Below are 20468 nucleotides of genomic sequence, written 5' to 3'. Positions count from 1 at the left end.
AGTTTTGGAACTTGAGCGACGGCTCGAGAACTCGTAAACATAACTTTTAGTATATCAAATAATATAGGCGTCTAAGAATAGTTTTTAACTAACAGTTACGAATCGCATGATTGGAGTCGTTCTACATATTGCTTTTCCAAGGAATCACGGATTTAGAAATTATATTTTTGATCGAAAAACCTTCGGATAATATTTTTTTAACGAAATAGTTTACGATAATATTAACTTTCTATTTTTAGAAAACAATATTCTTATCCTTTCGTAGACCAACATTTTGCGAGAATTGGTCGCAACATCTGTAACGAATCTTTCCAATACTACCAACAATCTAAATCTGTAGTAGTTAAATAATGTCAGCGAAGAAACTCGTCGCAATAGATCAACTTTCACCGACCGATCTCGTACGTTCGTCCAATCCGAACGCAGTCGCTTCTATCAAATACTAAAAAACACGTAACAGATCACTCAACATTTTCGTGGAAAGCCGACATTACTTTCCTACCGGTTACCAAAATTACTGTTCCAAGTAAGCCGAAACATGCATTGCTCTCAATGGTCGATTTACCTGTTGAACACACGGAAGACAATCGAGCGACGAACAATACAAGACTCGTTTCAAAAACAATAAAGCGTGCTTCCTGATATGCAATTCAAATCGGAGCGGCGAGAAGGGAATCCGGAAGTTCTGCCCGAGGTTCGAACGAGGTTCTCTCTGTACGAACGAGACACAATAGGAAAAAAAAGCACAAAGGTATAATTTTGTCAATGTGTATTTTTGATACTATATCGATAACTTCATTACGTTGGCGTCGAAGTGAGCACGTCGAGACGCGGTTTCAGTTTTTCCGATGTTCGCCGACAGGTTCGTGCGCGGGTGGGCAGAGGACACAGGCATCAAATGGTACCTCGCGTGACGAGAAACAGAACAAAAGGAGTTAAACAAATTAAACCGATTATTTCGGCCGGTAGCGGCGACGGCCAAGCGTTCTTAACGCGAATGTAACTCTCGAAGCGCAATCGTGATTATTCTCTGTACATACAAACAAGCAGAAACTTTTTATGTATGACCTCGTGCTCACGTTGCACCTGCCGTGTAGAACCGGTCGATGTGAGGGTCTACGAATATTCTAAAATAAATATCGTAATGACTGAACAACCTGTGGCTTTCCATTACCCTGTCCCCGCAAATATTTTTTAACGCTTTCGAATCGCGCACCTTCCGGCAGTCTATCAACAGGATCCTGGATGGAAAACCTAACTTTCGAAGAGATTCTGGGTATACAAAATTCGATGTATTGCCTGTTAAAAAATTATTTATCGCGCGGGACATTGCTTTTTAGATGAAACTTTGAACCGTGTAACCAATACTTTCTACTAGATCTTTTATTAGTATATTTGTCGACAAGGAGCAACATAAACGATCATTTTTCTTGTTTGAAATATGTTTAAGGCACCGCTCTTATTGTACCTGTATCCTTGGAAGATCCTCTTTCAGAGACTTTTTAGAAAGAACGTGGGAAAAACCAATGTTCTCTGATAAATTATTTATTAGCAGATTTACGAAAAACAGTAATTTTTTCTAGAAAAAGTGCGTCACGTCCATGAGTTTGTTTCTACAAGCACACAATCAAATTTATCAATAGCTAAATCCATTGACGATTAAGGTACAATATATCACGAAATTTTGTTATCGAAGTTTCGCATCTGTAATTCGATTCAAATTATTCAGCTATCGATCGGATCGATCTGATAGTTTAATTTACAGTGCAACGCAAGATAAGTGGTTTTAACTTTTCTCGAGTCTGCACTGAAAAGATTTGTCTAAACGATTGTTTAGACAAACAATTGAAATTAATCTTCTATTGTCATCCCAGATGTGGATTCTGGTGCTCGATGTGTGACCTGTTCTCGGTCATCATCGGCAAAACACTAATCTCTGTTCTTGACCGACCCTCCTTTTGCCCCACTCTCATTATCCATCTATCTGCCTCCATTGTAATACTTATTCATTCGCGTAATTTTCCGTTGTCTGTCGCTTCCGTAATACCTGACACAGATAACATATTATTAGACTGCGTTTACAGTGCACGATGACTCTCAAATAAGAAACCAATTTTTATAGAACTTCGTTCTCTTGTTTACTCTCGTTGTTGATTCATTGATTTTATAAATATAGGAAACAAACATTTGTTTCACAAATTTTCAAAATCTGCAGTGTACATATATCAGATCATTAACTTTTTAATGGACAAAATAATTGTAGCGGTTTTGTGGAAACTCTCAGACGGCGGGACTCGGGTCCGTGTAGACCCAGAGTGTGACCTATTAGTATTTAACCATCTAGTTTCTGACAATTAATTTCAATTGTCGAAATGTCTAGAAGCAGTATTTTATAAAGAATATGAAACTGATAAATAAAATTAAAAATAATTCTAATTATAACCAATCCTCTAGAATCGGTATAATAAAAATTCCTTGATAAGAAAAGAATTTTCTTCGCAATCGCAACTCCAGCATAGTGCGAACAATCCATCTCTAAAACAATCACTCACTAGAAACGTTGCACGAATTACATCAGTTCTTGTGTAATTCGACAATCAAAGCTGAATGTTCATCATTCTCGTGAATTGCAACAAGGCAAGTAAAATGGAACAACGGTGCCATACACGCGGGACCATAATACATCAAAAAGGTTCTCGAGGTATTCCGTGGGCAAACGCAACATTGCGGGTAACTGCAAGCGACAAATTGCGGCTATGATTCAAACGTTTTGATCGACTGTTGAGGTCTGGTTAGTTGTAAACACCTAGTCCGTCGCATGCCCGATTGTTGGGCTTGCAATTATAATTCCAATCAATTTTGTACGTTTTGCTTTAGCCTCGAATCTGCGGTTGTAAATATCCTACAAAACCGAAGCTGTTTATTCAATGAAACAGAAACTGAAAAGACAAGACTTATCGCAGTGGATTTTTATACAAAAGAAAAATCTTCTTAATGATTTCAATGAGCTGGAATCATTACAAATAATTCATTAATTCTTTTTTTTTCTTAATTCTTTTCTCTTTATCATCTACTTCATTAACGCAGAAAATCCTCAGTCTACTACTTTTTTAATTTTCTTCTACTTCGTAGATCCCAAAGAATTTGAATTTTTTCTTAAAATTTGATTCTTGTGTAAATAAAATACTAAGTTATTTGAATGATAACGAGACAGCCGATCTTTATGTAAAATACAAATTATCTGCATCTGTTGCAACAAATATGAGTAACTTCAAAGTTGCATTCTTTCCTTAATAATTTTAGTATATCGACGTTATTAAATGTTTTTAATCTTTCTACTGTTTGACATTACGAATACTCATTTTTGTCATAAATGCATAAAATCCGCAGTTTAATGTGATAACACATTACAATTGACCCCCTAGATTTTGGGTGCAAACCCTGAGATGAGCAATTTCTTTACACCCTTCAGAAATTCTTGATATTTTAAACGAAAATTGTCGATACTGAAGGCGAATTTATTTCTGTACTTTGCACTTTCGTATTTCTGTGCGCTTAAAATTGCACGAGAATTTTGAGACTTCCCACGAAAATTCAGTGGAAAAGTGCCCCGTCCAAAACTCCGCAGAGCTAATTGTTGTAAATTTCTAACGCTTAATGGAAATGGTATACACTCACGTATCATTTCCCGGCACGACTAACCATCAAGTAGCAGAGTTCTGCCCTGCGTCTACGTGCCAGGGAACGTTCGTGAAACAAACTTTTTGAAAATTTATGCACGTTGAAGGTACACGTCTCCCAACTATCCACTCGACCATGTCTCGCACTAGTGCCTGTGCACATGCGAAACAAAGGAGAAAATGCGATGTCTCTGTCAGCTTATATTGTTTTCCAGCGACATTCGCTATCTTCTACATATAGTAATTTTTCTCCTGCCACGAATTGTCTCCGACCGTACCGTCTGATTAAATAAAACAATAAAGAATTGAATTGTACATACATATCTAGAAACAAATTATGGTAACGCTTATCGTAACGTTTATTTCATCGTTAAATAAAAGTGATGTACTGAAATTATTTATTACTCGACCTAAAATTTTTTAGTTTTTGGATCTTTACGTAAATTCCTATTTCCATAGACTGTGTTTAAATATACTATTTCTAAAAGTTCCATTAATTTTGATTGATACAAACATTCCCTCATATTTTATGCACATACCATAAATGCACAAATATGCACAATACAGTGATAAATTATACTGCATTATTTTTCGTTTCAGAACATTCAAAATACTATCTTAAGCTACTCGATGATCATAAAATGTTATCAGCATGTTATGAGATCCCACTATTAGCACTGAAAGTGTCAAACAATCGGAGTGATTCACTTCGAATTTATCAGAGAAATTATGCATTATATAAATCCTTAGTTACATGTTCCAGTAAAGATAAAGATAAATTCTTTTAGACGGAGAACAATGCGTCGAGCAAGAAACGAGTTTTGCAAACGATGCCACACTGTGCAAGGAAAGAAACGCCCGGAACGCAGTCGGGATAAAGTAAACTAAACGAATAATCAAGGAAGACGAAGCACCCGTCACCGACGCCTTCACCTTATTCTTATCTGGCTGCAGTTCGTTCCATTGGCAAACAGAGCGGACGGAATAAGTAAAACGAAAAAGTTCGCGGCGAAAATGCGCGGTAAGCCGTGGAAAAACGACAGAAGTTTTTCTTCGACGAGATGTAAACTTCGTAAAGCTTCAGAAAGAAGAACGTTCGTTAATGAGACCGCGTTAATGATGCTTTTGAACGTCGAACAATACCGCATGGTTGGCGCAAGTGTTGCAATCGTCAGAGATTGCAATACAGAATTTTCGAGTGCGAAAAATAATCGACGATTATATAAACGCTAGGCTTATATAACTGAGCTTATCCATACTTAAATGTTACATTTTGTTGTGAACAAAACTTAGATATAAATAAGGTACGTTTTCATTTCAAAAATATACAAATTTCAGTTGTGTTTCCAGAATTTTGTTCCACTTATATCACCTATTGGTTGAATGCGAATATTTACTTTACTATCAGAAAATAGAGAACACCAGTTATTCGTTGTCTAAAGTTGATGAGGTCTTAGTCTACCTAACGCTTAAATGGTTCAAGTGGATAAAGGCCTCACTGTGTCAGATCAATTAGTGTACGGTTGCCTTGCAATTGTTATCATATATTTAGATATCATAGTACAGCATAATTTTACATAACAATAAGTAGGAATAAAGATTAACCAGAAAAATAATAACTCAGACAAAAATTTGTTGTATTCTGCTGGACATAAACATTTTGTGTGATATATGGAATTAAACTCGTTTTATGATTTAAGTATTCATTAATACTTAATAACAACTAACATATCTATTAAATCCATTTAAATGTGCGATTCTTTTTGTCTATGAGAAAATATTGCTAATTGAAGAAAAGAAAGAAATAATAACTAAACGAAGGATAAACGAATGTAATCATGGTCACATGAAATACAAATTATGAACGGAAAATGCTGAGAAACTAATACTATTATACAGGATAGCTCTTATTAGTATATTTCCATAATTACACTGTTATTACAGATCTATTCTATGATGAAAATATAAATATCGACAAATTACGACTAAATTGTGTATCCAGAAAGAACATGAAATTTTAAGTAGAAAACCGTATTTCCAGCAAATGAATTTATTCCATAGATTACATTACAAATATTACACCTCATTTTCCGTACTGGAAAGCTGCAGCGAAAAGCTATTCTTACTTTGTAGTTTCTATTAATTCCATCAATTAAAATAGAGGTGCCTCAATATTTCGCACATTTTTTTTACTCTTTCTATACTCTATATAAATTTTTTTTCCGCCTATGTAACATCGCTGCGAATAGGTGGAAGATTACTGTTATCGTTTGCCGGGAAATTGATTTCATTTGTTAATCAATACTCCTATAAATTTGTTTAAGTTTGTTACCATTAAAATAAGAACACATGCGAACACAACGTGATAGTAAGAAGTACATAACTATGAATAAGATCAGGATAAAAATTGCAATTTCACATCGCATTTCATGTGAAGAAAGTCGAATTAAATGTCTAAAATTCAAACACCAGACTTTGTACATGATTAATCAACAGTCTCGATCATGGATCTCAAAACGGTCACAGAATCTCTCAATATTTGGGAAATGTAAAATCATTTTTTCAACTGACTCGGAGCAAAGTCTATTCGCAAATGCAACAAAGAAAAGACCATTGTTCATAGAAACTTTTGATTTCTGTAACAGCTGTTTTTATTTTCTTGATAACTGTTACTCATATAGTATTATCATAGGGTATGACAAATATTTATAACGTATGTATAGTGGTGTGATACTTCGCTTACGCGTTGCTTTTGCAACTTGTATTTCTCAACTTGTCAATTACAACAATTAGTTGTATGAAATAGCTGTGGAAAAAGAAATCAGATAATTTATTTTTACTTTTTACATGACTTAATGTATTCTGGATGGATTTGTATTATCATGTTACCTTAGTACTGAATGCTTTAAGCTTCAGGAGAAGCTAAAGGATTTCTATTCTAGTTCTATTTCTTTCAAAACAACCTCCTTTTTATCACCGGTCGCTTTGTCACTTTCATCCGCTTCCTTTTTGGTAGCCACCTTAAAAAAATTGAAGAAATTTTAGATAGTTATAAACAATTTTGCACAAATTTTACTAATACTTTCTTGCAAGATATGAAGGCAATATTTATATCAATGTTAAACACATTAATATTAAAAGGATAACATTTTTAAAGCAATAAGCATATAATCAGCAATAACAAAAACAAATTGAGTAAAAAATAAGATCCAAGTAAGATCTCGTATAGATATGGATGATCTCAAGGTATGAAACAATTATAGTTAACTGAATTAGATTATTACCTCCTCTTTACTAGCTTCATCGAAATTTTCCACCAAATCAGGCACCTCATCATCTTCCTCCAATGTGGCTTTGCCAACCGTACTGCCAGATACTGTACTTGCTAATCGTTTCAATTGTGTAACACCTTCAGGTCCCAACTGGCTTATTATTCCCGGTAGCATGTCAGTTATCTGTTTGTTGTCACCATGACCAGTGATGGCAAATGTGTTGGCAGACAAACTTGCCTGAGCTTTTGGATTATTAAAATGGATGACAGTACCATCATCCTTGATCATATTAACCTCTTCGATACCAGGGACAGTGTTTACAGACAGCTTCTTCAAGCAACTTTGTAACTTTTTATCGTCTGTAGCTGTAGTAGCATGTACAACCTAAAAATAGATTGAATGTAATTAAACAACAATATAAAAAATGTTACTGTACAAAATATAGAAAGAATACTTCCTAATAAAACAATTTTGTTCCCATAAATTAGTATTTTTTGACGTATGACTTCCTTAAAACATATAAGACACCAATCTCTGAGGTAGTTGTAAACATTTCACATGAAACTCGCTAACAAAGTTGAAATCAAAGCAACAATCTCAAATCTCTTACATCAAGATAAATGTAACACGTAATAAATGATAAACAGTAGTCACAAAACCAGTATCACGAACGTGGAACGTTTACAATTAATTTTCGAACATAATAATAAGATGTCTTACAAGGTACGATGGCAAAATTTTGATGTCACACAAGAATGGTAATTGGTGATCGAGAATTATGGTGTAGTCATTGGAAATAAAGAAAATCACGAGTCATTCGAATGACATTTGGAACATGCATTTCTATGAACTCGAAAACTTATGGTCCAACGAAATTAATGTGACTTCAATATATTCATGTTACTTATTCATTCGAAATATATCTACATACCTTCTTCTTGCGTCGGGGTGTTCCCTTACCGCCGATTCGCACTTGGGCTTGAAGCTTCTTCAACTTTTCAGGATTCATGTTAACCTGTCTCTGCGAGGATCAGAAGCTCCGATTACTTGGTTACCAGGCTCGAGCGGATTACAAATATGACGCAAAGTTTTATACGATAAAATGAATTGAACACGACCGGCGAGTAAACACGTGTTCCCTGTTCGCCGAGAGGGTCGAGAAAATGGAAGTGTACGCTTCTCTAGCTCTTTACGTCAGAGACGGCTTCCGGAAGGGCAACGCTTCCGCTTGAAACTTAACTCAAAACACTGCATCGACCAATTATTAATAATATCATTGGGACTCGAAATTAATCCTAGTTCATTCGACAAATCGAAAATTCATGCGAAAAGTTTTGCTTCGTTTACACAATCTCGTTTTTAATAATTATTCATTTTATACAATAGTACGTCTGAACATGGAGGTTATGAATATCATCGATGTTACAATATACGATTTTAGACAAAAAACTTCATAAATATACTCTCAGTTCAATCGACCATTGTCGTACAATTACGAAACGTGAAAAAATCGTAATAACTATATCTATATAAAAAATTTAACAAATCGAGAAATAACACATCATAAGCACGGGTTATTTTGATAAAATCTACTCAAAATTAGGCCGCGGATGAAAAATTGGAATTTTTAATTATAACTGTAAAATTTCTTGCTCGAAATAAATTGACAATATACATGATTTATGTATCAAAATACTAAACTATACAATCATTCATACGACTAAAATATTTGCAAAAAAATGACAATAATTTCTTCAGATATATAATTTATTTTAAGATTCGTCAAACAAATAAATTTTCATTGTATAATATAAATTTGTTTTCAATTTTACATAATCACATCCAATTTAAAATATATATTTACAATATATCACATCCTTATACAATAATTTAATTTAATACAACAATATTAACATAATTCTCGATACATACATATTCCATAAATTAATTTAAAAAAAAAGGGTATGATCGTATGTTATTTATGAATGGAGACATTTATGTCTTAATGCGGCAATATTTATATTTAGAGAAAACGTTTTTTCTTTTTAATTTTTTTTACGAAAACAAGAAAATACCATAAAATTAGGTCAGTCTTTAATTCTTCAAAAACAATTCAACATTGTTTTCAAATAAAAGCAATATGTAATCACTTCTAGAATTTAAGATATCTCTTTTGTTGCCTTTACAACGTATGTACTGAATTCTTCGGTATGAGAAATATGTTATGTTCAGTATGAGGAGCAACAAATGAAAATCTAGTTCGTACTCACTGTTACTTTTTTCTTTTAAAAAGAATAAATGTTGTCAAAATATTCTATACAATTGTTAATAATAGGAAAGTAATAATTTGATAATACAAAGACAAACTTATACATTAATATCTTTATAATAAAGCTATTTTTCTCCATCTGTGGTTTGTTTCGTTTTTTACATGACCAAATTCAAATCTAATCCTAAGCTCACCAATTTTTGATATTGGTAATATATCCGGTATCCACTCTATCAAAAATGGTGTTGGTTCAACTTGATTTGGAGAAGTATTTCCTGCAAGTCAAATAATAAATTAATTGTATCTACAAATAAATAAATATGTTAATTTTTCTTAATTTCATTAAAAGTGTGCAATTCTTACCAACTTTCAAATACGTTTTTAATTCTAATGGCTTAATTAATGCATTATTGTTAGTTTTTTTGTACCGATCTATTTCAGTTTCCTCTCGTTTATATAACTCGTATGTACCATCTGCATTTTGTACGAAACTTCTTGTTATTTCTAAGGGTATAAGTGGCGTTTCGAAGATACTTTTAACATGTAGAATATTAGTTATGTGCCAAGTATACTTCGTAAATGTACCCAACGGCACCCCATCTTTTCTGACGAATGCAGTTGTTGAATTTGGCAATCGTTTCTTCTTACCGCCACAAGATATCCTTTCACGTAAACAATCAAAAAATATTTGTGGTACATGGAATACTAGAGGATCAGGTTTCCCATCAAATTGAAAGTGCATTGTCTGATTGATTCTTTCAGTTATAGACGCCAGCCATTTAATAAAAGGTAAATTTATGTTAGCTTCATCTAAATCCTCACAAGGATTCTGATATTTTTTAACAATTTGCAATTTTGTTTTTGCTTTTCGCGGTTCTATCGAATTCAGATTATTTAAACTTGTGGTATTTGTGCTTGTAGTTTTATCATCTCTCTTGCGTTTCGTTGAGATAGGTTGCTGTATATTACTGCTCTCTGTATTTGATATATTTCCACTATCATATTGTATTAATACATTCTTGTTTAATACTTTCATACCAGTTGTATTTGAAACAGTATTGGTATCAATTAATTTCATATTATTTACATCCAAAATCGTATTTGTGTCGAGAACTTTTAAAGTTCCAGTATTTAATATTTTTATGTTATTATCATTTAAGATATACTGGCTGTTATTAAGTACATTATATTTAGAATCAATAGCTGTCTGATTCTCCAGAATCTTGACTGTACTTCCTCCAAGTTGCATGTTGTTTTGATTAATTACTTCTAAATTGTGTACCTGTGTTACACAAAGAGTAATTTTATAATTTTACTTGTTATACAATATTCTAGTTATTCTAATATAACATTTTTACCTGTGATATCATATTACTATCTTCCAATAAGGTTCGATCACATTCTACTTCAATATTTTCAACAATACTATGTGGTAATATTGTAGAATCCAAGTTCATTGAATCTAAGTCCAATCTATTTCCATCTAAACTCTGTACTGTTAAAGTATCATCTCGAAATATTAGAAGATGCGTGTCTGTGTCATCAGTAGACAATCCATCATAATCTGTAATTTTGGACATTGCAAAAACATATTACATTACATTCAAGAGTTAATAAATTTCTTACCAATGCCAACTATTTTTTCTTGTTCATTATTCTGCAACATTGTTGTCAATGGTTTTGGTATACTTAAGTCAGTCTGATCTAAATTTATATAATAACTAAATTCTTCTGATAATTTTTCATCGCTAGCAAATGCACAAATACATGCATAAAAGTGTACACAACGTTTATTTTGTGAAGACTGTCCCAAATCTACTTTCTCTCCAACGGTCTTTGTTACACCCTATTATTTTTTAATACATTAATATACATTCATGTATGTACTTCAAAATGTAACCAAATTCTGCTTGTTCCTTCTACTTACCTTAAAAGCAGAACAAGAACAAAAATAACGATGTTCAATTCTATCTTTCAATTTTGTAACAAAGAGAGAAAAATGAAGGTACCCCAATGGATGTTTTGGTGAAGCTTTACACTTTACAGCCATGATATTTTTAGAAACACGTTGCACTAACGGCCCTGATGTTTCTGTAGCCAGCAACCATATTTCTTGTTTCATTTCATTGTTTACATTTAAAGTTGACAAAATAGAATTCCTTAATGTTAATGGTTGTGCTTCTGCATAACATCTTAAAGCTGCCTGTATATGTTGACATGTAGAAACAGGCAAATCAGATGAATTTTTTTCCTGTAATAAAATTGCATTTTGTTATTTTCATATAAAACTAATTAGAAACATATTTTATTATGAAACATTTGTGTTATATAAAAAACTTACATGACATTTAAGGACACTAGTATCAAAACTTCGTTCACAACTATCAACAAAACATAATGCTGTAGATTGTGAAATAAGTGTTGTCATTTCATTAGAAATGGTTGCATTTATTAATGGAAGTTGAACAAATCCACGATAGTCAGGACCTTTATCACGCACTCGAACTGAAAACACCTGCGCAGTTGTGCCTGTAATAAGCTTACATGCTTCTGTAGATAATTTTCTTTTTTCACCAGGTTCCTTAAATACTGCATCACAGTACTTATTTTTACAGCATAAACCACGGGATCCATTATAGGTGCCACATTTTGGACATTTACGAACTCCGCGCAATGTAGCTTTACCTAAATCTGATAAAAGCTTCTTTAAACGCTCTTCATTGGACATAGCTGTTAAGAATTAGACATTGGTTCGTTAATATTCAAAGTGTCATGAATTAATTTATAACTAAATAATTTATACTTCATGTTATAAACTTCTATTTTACTATCATATTTTTACAAATGCTATAACCTTGTTCATTTTTTAAAACTGTTATTAAAATACTTAAAACACTTTCATAGTAACATTAGAATAAGTTGCTGAACTATAATTGTGTCTACTTTAGGACATCTATTTATAAACAAAAGCAAATGAGGTCCCAAAGCAAGAAATAAATAAAGAATATTGAAACAAAAATCAAAACTAGATAAAATTTATTTATTCACATTCTTAAAGTATTAGTAAGACCGAATGCAAACATCTAAATATTGTTTAACATAATACCTTTTACAAATGTTGTGTGACTTACGAGTTAAGGGTATTAGGATGTTTCTAATTTTCTTACCTTAGCAGAGTAATCAGTGATTATAATATGAAAAAATTGATAAACTTTCCACTAATAAATTATACACCAGGAAAGTTTGCTTCGGGTAGTAAATAAATACATATAAAGCTCATCTCAGTACTAAACAGTACTCAACAGCACTCAACAGTACTAAATTACCGACATTTGCGGCAGAGGGCACCCTATTTCTTGAAACATTAATCTAAATTCACAGAACCAATACATTCAGACTGAAAAAAGTAATGCATATACATATGTAATACCTCTGCTATATACATATGCGTATGTGATCTGTAATTTAGGAACATTTTCATAATATTATTAATCTATATTATTATCATGCATTGCACTTTTTAGTATTACAATCTAAAAAAATTATAAATTATTTTAGAACCAAGGCAAACAGTCAAATGCGCCATAGAACATGGCAACATAGGTAGGAAAGTAGGAAAGTGGCCTCATCATAGTAAGCAATTCTGCTTCACCGTAGTAAGCATTTATATCCCCACCATTTTAATGCGCATCCAAGTCTGCGCAGTTGCTTTAGAAGGAGAACGGAGATGATCGAGAGAGACCGAACGAAACCAATGGTCTCCATGTGTGAATGCTACACGGACGAGGGACCTAGCCGTCTCACTTTACCGCATTTACGGTCTCACTCTTTTCGCGCATCCGTATCCTTGGCACTCCATCTGAAATACGCGGCGCGATATTTGACTTATACTTTTCGCCTAATAGAATTCTCGACCACACAGTCTAACGTATTTACGAACGTTTTAACACGGCGACCATTTCTACAGTTATTAAAATTTTCGAAAACCCATAAGTTACATCTTAGATAATACTTCCTAATTTATGAAATGGTATAAAATTGAGAAATTATTCGTTGCTTTCGAAACTCCTTCTTGTATAATAGAATATCGATTGCTAGCCGTTCCAGTTAACAAGTACTTGTATGGCTGAATTAACAAAATTTTGTAGATTCATAAAGTAGAAATCATTACATAAAATGTAGCTTACGGATTTTCGAAAATTTTAATAATTGTAAAAACGATTGCTGTTTCAAGACGTTCGCAAATACGCTGGACTGTGTGGTCGGGAATCCTACGAGACGAAAAGCGCGAATATCGCGCCATGTGTTTCAGATGGAGCGCCATGCAAACAGATGCGCGAATAGAGTGAGAGCGCAAGCATGGTAAAGTGAGACAAGCTACATTGGTCGTCGGTGTAACTTGTTTCGCTTGTGTTGCGTGATGTCATGCTCTCTTGCTCATTCGCCACTTCCTCTCCTTGCTTAAGACTGTGAGGGCAGCACTGTTTAACTGTGAAGCGTCAACCAATCGGGGGAGAAGCAGTTTCTCTACCTGTTTCATATTTCTAAGCCGGTTGTCCCCGTCTTGGCTTACTATGGTGAGGCCTTTTTTGTATAAATAAAAAGTACAACACACATGTATACGTACGTACATATGCATGCATGCATACATGAGTATTGTACATAAATAAATGTATAATATTGAACAGCATTTATAGTTTATTGAATAGCATATATATGTATATTGTATAGACATATACGCACTGTTGAGCATTTATAACAATATGTATGTTGAATTTTGTAAATTATTTATTTTAATAATACATAATAAGATCTATGTATTTTTCTTTAAAAATTTTTTCTAATACAGAGACATATTGTCATAAAATATATAACGTTTACTTATAACAAGTTAAATTGTAACATTACTTTTAAACAGAGAAGTTTTTGTTTATGTTTACATACATATCATGACTTGTGTTGATATCAAATCACACAGCCATGTTTAGCATCATTTAGCATGGAGTAGTCACGTACATATTAAGTGCAAGGTATCAGCAAGGACCAACATTAACTACATAAAAGACTGGAATAGATATCAGTAACATTTTTTGTTATTTAAAAATTGTAATATAACTTCTTAAATTATTATGCATAACAACAACGAAGTTTAACATCTTGTTTAACCTCTAAATCTGACAATTTTATTAATTTCTAGATACTTGTTCAATGAAGTTTTTGTGGAAAATATTGAATGTGAATGATATTTGTGTATAATCATCTGACGGTACTTATTAAAACTCTTTATATAATTGTAATTACAAATAATTTCGATTTATCGTGTTAATCTAAAAATTCTATATTATAATAATCAAAGTTACGTTGCGTTATTTCTTTAAAAATATATTCGTGTACTACGTTTTAGTTATCAGTTTTTAAAAGTATTTGACGAATAAATTATTTACATAGCACTGTGGTTTTTACAAGGTAAATTTAGAAGAATAGTGGTGTAATCTTGATGAACATGGCATCGGCAATCGAAATTTTATGGAAACAAGCATTAAAAACATTTGATGGACGAAGAAATGTCGGATTCAAACTTTGCCAAAAGAATTTTGATAAATTGTGGAATTTAATGAATAAAATTACAGCCGAGGATGTCAATTTAAACAAACAAGTTCTTGATTTTATACAAATACAATCGGCACCAATGTGTGTTATTGATATATTTGAAAATAAAGATTTGACTATTTCAATTTTTATATTGAAACATGGAGTCACAATGCCTATGCATGATCATCCTGGAATGCATGGCTTCTTGAAGGTATGTAAATTAAATATAGTTTTTCTTCAAATACTAATGTATATAAACATATGTTAAGTAAGCTAACGTAGCTTTTAATTATAATGTATGTATAGGTAATTAGTGGTGCAGTTCAAGTGAACAGTTATACCTTGAAGACAAATGATGATCACATAATCAAATCAAATAAAGAAATAGATGCATTTAGACACCGACCAATATCTTTACACAATAATTCACCTGCTTGTGTTCTTACACCTCGGGATAAAAATTTGCATGAAATCTCATGCATCGAAGGTCCTGCTGCATTCTTAGATATACTTAGTCCACCTTATGATGAAGATGATTCTGGAAATGGTCCAAGACCATGCACATACTTCAAAACTATTAGTTCTACGTCATGCATGGATTTACCAGATATTGTCGAAGAAGTCAAATTATTAGCATTTGAAGGACCACCAAACTTTGATTCTGAAAGTCTTAAATATACAGGGCCACCTTTAATGTGACGTGAAACATCAAAGCACGTTCTATGTTCAATTTGTTAAAGAAATGTACATTTTACAGCATTAATTTACAATTGAAGAATAATTTTAAGTGTACCATAAGCTTTTATGATCATTTGATTCCTGATCAAATATATATTCTTACTGTTTATTTATAATATAAGTAGCCTGTTATAAGTTAAAAGAAAAACATAAGTTTCATACAATATCAGTTACATTGTATTTTGTAATATTGCATTCAGTTTTATTTATTATTGCTAATACTTTATAACGTTCCAAAAATTGTTTTCTCTTTTTATAAATCACATGCATTTTGCTTTGTATTTTCATTGGTTTGGCAGTTATTAAAAATGTTATGAATAAATCATAATTTTAAATTTACTATTTCCTTGGCACATGTGACTAACAATAAGAAAAAAAAACAAAGAATGTATTATAGTACATATAATTGATGTGTAAAGCGTGATAACAAGTTAAAGCTAGTTATAGAATAGAAACAAAAATTCTGTTTGTATAAAGGTAGATGTTTTATGTATAGTAAGATATGTATGTCTCTTTGTATAATGTAAAAATTATAATCTTTTTAAATTTAACTATCTGTGTGGTACTTGTGAAAAACAACAATACTTATGTTTAAAAATAATGAAGCAAAGTATTTTTCAAATAAATGTTGTACTTACTTTGTTCAAAACTTACATAACTAAAGAAATAATATGTGAATAAATATATTTGTATACTATAAAATTCTTTTTAAAAAACTTCCTTTTTGGTATCTGATTTTATATATTGTACAGTAATTTTTTTCATTAAGTGAATTATTTTTCCAAATTTTAATTGTAGATAACAAATTGAAGTAAATTTATTGATATTCACAGTAATATTGTATTTATCTATGACTACGCAAATGACAGTTTATTGATTTGAAATAATCTTTACTAATTCCTTTTGTATCTATAGCAAGTAAAACACTTACATAAATAATGCTCTCCTTATACAATTTTTATTGGATATATAATATATAATTTGATATCTATTCCAAAACTTATTCGTAATAATTATTAATTATTAATTAATTAATGATTATTAATTAATTAATAATCCAAAACTTGTTCTGTCTTCCTCATACCTGGCAAAATAGTATATCGTAGGTTTAGGTATCTTTTGGCACAAAGGATATATGGGCACCCCAAATTTCAGAAAACATACAATTTCCTTACTAATAAATTAAAGTTTTAATATAGTAAACAATACTTCCGACATTTTCTGTTATCAATCTTTTTGCTGTTAACCATAAACACCCTTAATTACATAAAATGTCGCAGCGAAAGAGTTAAGTTTGGAGCAACAAAGAAATAGAATTGCACTAAAAAATCATTATCAGCATAGATCAATTTATACTTATTTACTATTCAAGGAAGGTTGAACAGACATTATTGTTGTCCTACTAACACGTTTAAAAGGTATAACATTTCTTACAATTAATTGTTTCATGCCAGACATATATTATAATAATTTACTAATTAGAATTATGTATATAATGACAATTTCCCATTCTTATATATATATATGTCTTACGTATTTGTTAAATCTGATCATAGTACCCATAAACTTACATTGTTACATAAAAGTTATACATTGGACATTTGTTTTTATGATAAAAGTACACTAAGAAGTTTAGTTCCCCTAAATCTGAGGAAGCGTTTTTAGAATAGTATACAGACTTTTATATTTAACTTGTTTGATTAGTATCGGAATTTTGTTGTCTTCTGTATAATGCGATATTGTCATCTGTGTAGTCCATTATACGACGTTGGCATTGTCTCACATACTGTTGTTGTTTATGATATATTTTGAACGCGCCTTTTATTGTTATAAATGCTATACCACCCTATAAAAAGCCATACAAGATTTTTATTAACTAATTGAAATTTTATTAACTGTAAATATATATTTAATACATACGAGCAACGTTCTTTGAAAGTTGGAGTGTATACTTTCGAAGAATATTTTGCCACATATACTGGCAATACTGGGTAGTAAAAGCGCACCACAAAGAATACGTGTTGCTGATATTGGATCACTCATGGGTGGCATATCTTCAAACTGAGCTCTGTCATCACTAGAATAACTGATATAATAAATACATATATTAACTTAATGTATGTATTACGGATTGAAGCTCTTTATGTTTATGTTTGTACATACCTATTGGGTAAAAAATACCTCAGAATAGGAACCTTACATGCGTGTCGTCGGAAAAGGCTGAGAGCCTGATCTTCCCATCTTAGCATTTTACCCAATACTAGCAGTATTGGAATCGTTGGCAAACCAACTAATAACACTAAAGGATCAGCTTGTTCCATCATTGCTAAACCATCTTTATACCCAACTACTTGCATTACAGTTACTGCTCCATATGTCACAGCCGTCCAATACATAGATGCAACAACTATACTAGCTGCTATGTATGGACAAATTCGGAAAATTACACCATCAATGTTGTCCAATACTACTACCAACGGTCCTGGAATATTTTCGACACATATATTATAAATACCACTTTAATTAAATTATTAAACAATAAATAAAAGAATTAAGAAATGATAACAAACCCATATTTGGATATACAATAATATATTCTGTGTTGCACTGCGGACATGCTACATTAGCGCCTGCACGTCCTTTCTGTTTTTCATCTACCCATCTTTGTATACAACCCTGATGAACCCATTTAGTTGTACCACGACAATGACATGGTTTTACCCATGATGCAGTCGCGTCATCTTCGTCTGTGGCAAAACACACCCAACAGTATCTCCTGCTATATTGAATAAAAATTATTTGTGCAATGTACATGTATTTAAGTTTAGTGTCTCATATTAAATAAAAAATTTATATAGAACACTATACGTACTCATCTTCTGAATTTACTGCCGGTGAACTAACTTCTGGTTGACTAGGAGAAGATGCTCCATCAGTTACGTCACTCGTTGATTGTGCAGTCTCCACAAGTTCAGGCAATGGTTCTTCATTGGCCACAACCTCTTCAACTTGAGCATTGGTTACTTCTATTGACAATAAATTGTGTTTTTGTTAAATTAAAAGTTTTATTAAATAAATTAATATTTCTATTTTATCAAAAAACACAATTAAAATATTAGTATTTTTAATACTATAGTGTTATATTTTTATATTAATCATTGATATTTTTGTTCAAAATAGCCAATAAAAGTATCTATAACAAGCATTTATACTTCACACATTATATAGTGTAGTATATACACTATAAATGCAGATTACATTACCATGGATTACGAACAAATCCATCAACAAGAACGTAAACATTGACAATTTTTACCATTATTTGATGTGTTAGCTTGTCTTTCTTGTCTCATATTAGAAAGATGCCTTCTTATAGTTACTCCTATATTTCGAAGACTATGCATATTAGGCTCAGTTATACGAGAATATCTTATACTTATTATTCTTCCAGGACGATCAATCCCATAAATTTGAAACAAATCGTTGTCTGACATTGTATCTATGAGGTTTTCAATACTTCGTTATCATTTTACACCTGTAAAAACAGATGTTATGAAACATATGCCACAATACTATTATGCACTTTTTTACAAAACACTGTGTAAAATAGAAAGAGCAAGTACAAAATTACATATATGTGTCAACTTGACTGTCAATGGTTATACCAGCTACTTGCATTAAAAATCAAGAACATTTCTTAATGTTGTGCACATACACTATAATGTTTTATTATATACCACAATCTTTTTAATTTAAAGATTATTTACCTTTCTACATTTTTTAAATCACAATTAAATACATTGTTATTTCCTATTGCAAAATCACAAAAATAAATTTTGATGTTAGACCAAAAGAGTATGTTTAAATGATATTTCTGTCTCATGAATCAACTGATCTTGTCACATCAAGGCACGACACTGAAATAATAAATGCAGAACCACATTTTTAACCAGCGTTACGTGGTTAAAAGGTTGCTTACCTACTGGTTAACATGTGTCATTATAAACTACATGAAATGATTCCTCAATGATACAAATATTCTCTAATTAAATATGTGTTACTTTGAACTCAGTACTTAAACAATGTTAAGGACACTATAAGATAATGACAATACAACTATACTATCGAAATAAAAACAAAAAAACATTAATTTATACCTGAAGTAACATTCATATGTAATTCACTGTTGCACATTTGCGACGAAGACGAAGTGACGAAATCATTGACATCGTTTCAAAACACAACGAGAAATAATTACATGACAATAAAAAAGATTCATTTACATAGTAACCTTTATTAATATTTTACAATTCTGGAAAAATTTTTCTTTGAAAAGTTTAAATTACAAATAGATTCATTCGTTTTTCTACTAATTTAGTGTAACGACTAAAAGTTATGTGAATTGCTGTTCATACTGCCAATATTTTAAACCGAAAATTCGCTTCTGAAATTAATTGCCAAACTTCACACCAGTTTGTGAATCCTTTTTAATGTGTTGAATCTTTCTGATTGCCTACCTACTACCTCTATAGCTGCTATATATATATATATATACACACATACATCATGTGTACGTACGCAAGTGTGGCACTTATGTGCATATGTATATAAGTATTTATGTGTAGTATCCTTCCATAGTGTCACATTAATATCTGTTTCCAAAGTGTCGCACTTCTATCCCTACCATCTAGTAATGCAATCAATCGTGAACCAGCAACAAGTTGTCAACCAATAAGAGCAAAGATAAAATAACTTCCATTATTTTTGACGATCACTGTATATTGAGATGAACAAAATTATTTTTACTAATATCTAATCACATTACGTATATCTAATCACATAACACGTGGACCTGAAGAACGAATTATGTGTGATCAATTCAATATGTACATACAATTAACACTTTGGCACACGGAA

General features: G+C 31.7%; 4 protein-coding genes across 22 annotated transcripts; 1 reads left to right on the top strand and 3 right to left on the bottom strand.

Moving 5' to 3' along the window:
* Window positions 1-5571: 5571 nt before the first annotated feature.
* On the bottom strand, window positions 5572-8140 carry bic (bicaudal). Its single transcript, XM_033466714.2, has 4 exons — window positions 7884-8140; window positions 6965-7336; window positions 6570-6700; window positions 5572-6486 (listed from the first exon to the last, which is right to left on the bottom strand). Exons 1-3 carry the CDS (start codon window positions 7959-7961, stop codon window positions 6614-6616), a joined length of 537 nt encoding a protein of 178 aa, XP_033322605.1. The 5' UTR covers window positions 7962-8140; the 3' UTR covers window positions 5572-6486; window positions 6570-6613.
* Window positions 8141-8701: 561 nt separating this feature from the next.
* On the bottom strand, window positions 8702-12781 carry LOC117218396 (uncharacterized protein C2orf42). The gene is made up of 7 exons (XM_033466729.2): window positions 12389-12781; window positions 11563-11951; window positions 11149-11472; window positions 10848-11067; window positions 10580-10785; window positions 9585-10503; window positions 8702-9496 (listed from the first exon to the last, which is right to left on the bottom strand). Exons 2-7 carry the CDS (start codon window positions 11947-11949, stop codon window positions 9336-9338), a joined length of 2217 nt encoding a protein of 738 aa, XP_033322620.2. The 5' UTR covers window positions 11950-11951; window positions 12389-12781; the 3' UTR covers window positions 8702-9335.
* Window positions 12782-14138: 1357 nt separating this feature from the next.
* On the top strand, window positions 14139-16102 carry LOC117218416 (2-aminoethanethiol dioxygenase). 9 transcript variants are annotated; one of them, XM_076520987.1, is made up of 4 exons: window positions 14139-14251; window positions 14419-14487; window positions 14670-15024; window positions 15120-16102. In XM_076520987.1, the coding sequence occupies exons 3-4, from the start codon at window positions 14719-14721 to the stop codon at window positions 15510-15512; spliced, it is 699 nt and encodes a 232-aa protein (XP_076377102.1). In that variant the 5' UTR covers window positions 14139-14251; window positions 14419-14487; window positions 14670-14718; the 3' UTR covers window positions 15513-16102. The 9 variants fall into 9 exon arrangements, with proteins under 9 accessions (XP_076377102.1, XP_076377103.1, XP_033322656.1 ...); XM_076520988.1 differs by having other exon boundaries at window positions 14419-14514; window positions 14688-15024; XM_033466765.2 differs by having other exon boundaries at window positions 14140-14251; window positions 14688-15024.
* A 615-nt stretch (window positions 16103-16717) lies between these two features.
* LOC117218440 (E3 ubiquitin-protein ligase MARCHF5) lies at window positions 16718-19986 on the bottom strand. 11 transcript variants are annotated; one of them, XM_076520980.1, is made up of 8 exons: window positions 19709-19985; window positions 19319-19468; window positions 18988-19086; window positions 18424-18577; window positions 18122-18330; window positions 17715-18033; window positions 17472-17637; window positions 16718-17397 (listed from the first exon to the last, which is right to left on the bottom strand). In XM_076520980.1, the coding sequence occupies exons 3-8, from the start codon at window positions 19043-19045 to the stop codon at window positions 17239-17241; spliced, it is 1065 nt and encodes a 354-aa protein (XP_076377095.1). In that variant the 5' UTR covers window positions 19046-19086; window positions 19319-19468; window positions 19709-19985; the 3' UTR covers window positions 16718-17238. The 11 variants fall into 11 exon arrangements, with proteins under 11 accessions (XP_076377095.1, XP_076377094.1, XP_033322699.2 ...); XM_076520979.1 differs by having other exon boundaries at window positions 18868-19086; window positions 19709-19984; XM_033466808.2 differs by lacking the exon at window positions 19709-19985 and adding an exon at window positions 19531-19682 and having other exon boundaries at window positions 18868-19086.
* Between the last annotated feature and the right edge of the window lie 482 nt (window positions 19987-20468).

The sequence above is a fragment of the Megalopta genalis genome, chromosome 4 (assembly GCF_051020955.1).
Source record: "Megalopta genalis isolate 19385.01 chromosome 4, iyMegGena1_principal, whole genome shotgun sequence".
NCBI lineage: Eukaryota > Metazoa > Arthropoda > Insecta > Hymenoptera > Halictidae > Megalopta > Megalopta genalis.
Note: the sequence above shows the minus strand (reverse complement) of the source record. Positions and strands in the feature narration are given on the sequence as shown.

What these genes read in the sequence shown, in the direction of transcription:
- bic (XM_033466714.2), bottom strand. Translation starts at nt 7,961, where the DNA reads ATGAATCCTGAAAAGTTGAAGAAGCTTCAAGCCCAAGTGCGAATCGGC. An exon ending in CACCCCGACGCAAGAAGAAG is followed by an intron (nt 7,337 to 7,883) that starts GTATGTAGATAT and finishes ATCTATTTTTAG; the next exon opens with GTTGTACATGCTACTACAGC. An exon ending in ATGAAGCTAGTAAAGAGGAG is followed by an intron (nt 6,701 to 6,964) that starts GTAATAATCTAA and finishes AATTTTTTTAAG; the next exon opens with GTGGCTACCAAAAAGGAAGC.
- LOC117218440 (XM_076520979.1), bottom strand. Translation starts at nt 19,045, where the DNA reads ATGTCAGACAACGATTTGTTTCAAATTTATGGGATTGATCGTCCTGGA. An exon ending in TATTGTATATCCAAATATGG is followed by an intron (nt 18,034 to 18,121) that starts GTTTGTTATCAT and finishes AAAATATTCCAG; the next exon opens with GACCGTTGGTAGTAGTATTG. An exon ending in ACTTTCAAAGAACGTTGCTC is followed by an intron (nt 17,398 to 17,471) that starts GTATGTATTAAA and finishes GGCTTTTTATAG; the next exon opens with GGTGGTATAGCATTTATAAC.
- LOC117218416 (XM_076520987.1), top strand. Translation starts at nt 14,719, where the DNA reads ATGAACATGGCATCGGCAATCGAAATTTTATGGAAACAAGCATTAAAA. An exon ending in GAATGCATGGCTTCTTGAAG is followed by an intron (nt 15,025 to 15,119) that starts GTATGTAAATTA and finishes ATGTATGTATAG; the next exon opens with GTAATTAGTGGTGCAGTTCA.
- LOC117218396 (XM_033466729.2), bottom strand. Translation starts at nt 11,949, where the DNA reads ATGTCCAATGAAGAGCGTTTAAAGAAGCTTTTATCAGATTTAGGTAAA. An exon ending in CTAGTGTCCTTAAATGTCAT is followed by an intron (nt 11,473 to 11,562) that starts GTAAGTTTTTTA and finishes ATTTTATTACAG; the next exon opens with GAAAAAAATTCATCTGATTT. An exon ending in AGAAAAAATAGTTGGCATTG is followed by an intron (nt 10,786 to 10,847) that starts GTAAGAAATTTA and finishes CCAAAATTACAG; the next exon opens with ATTATGATGGATTGTCTACT.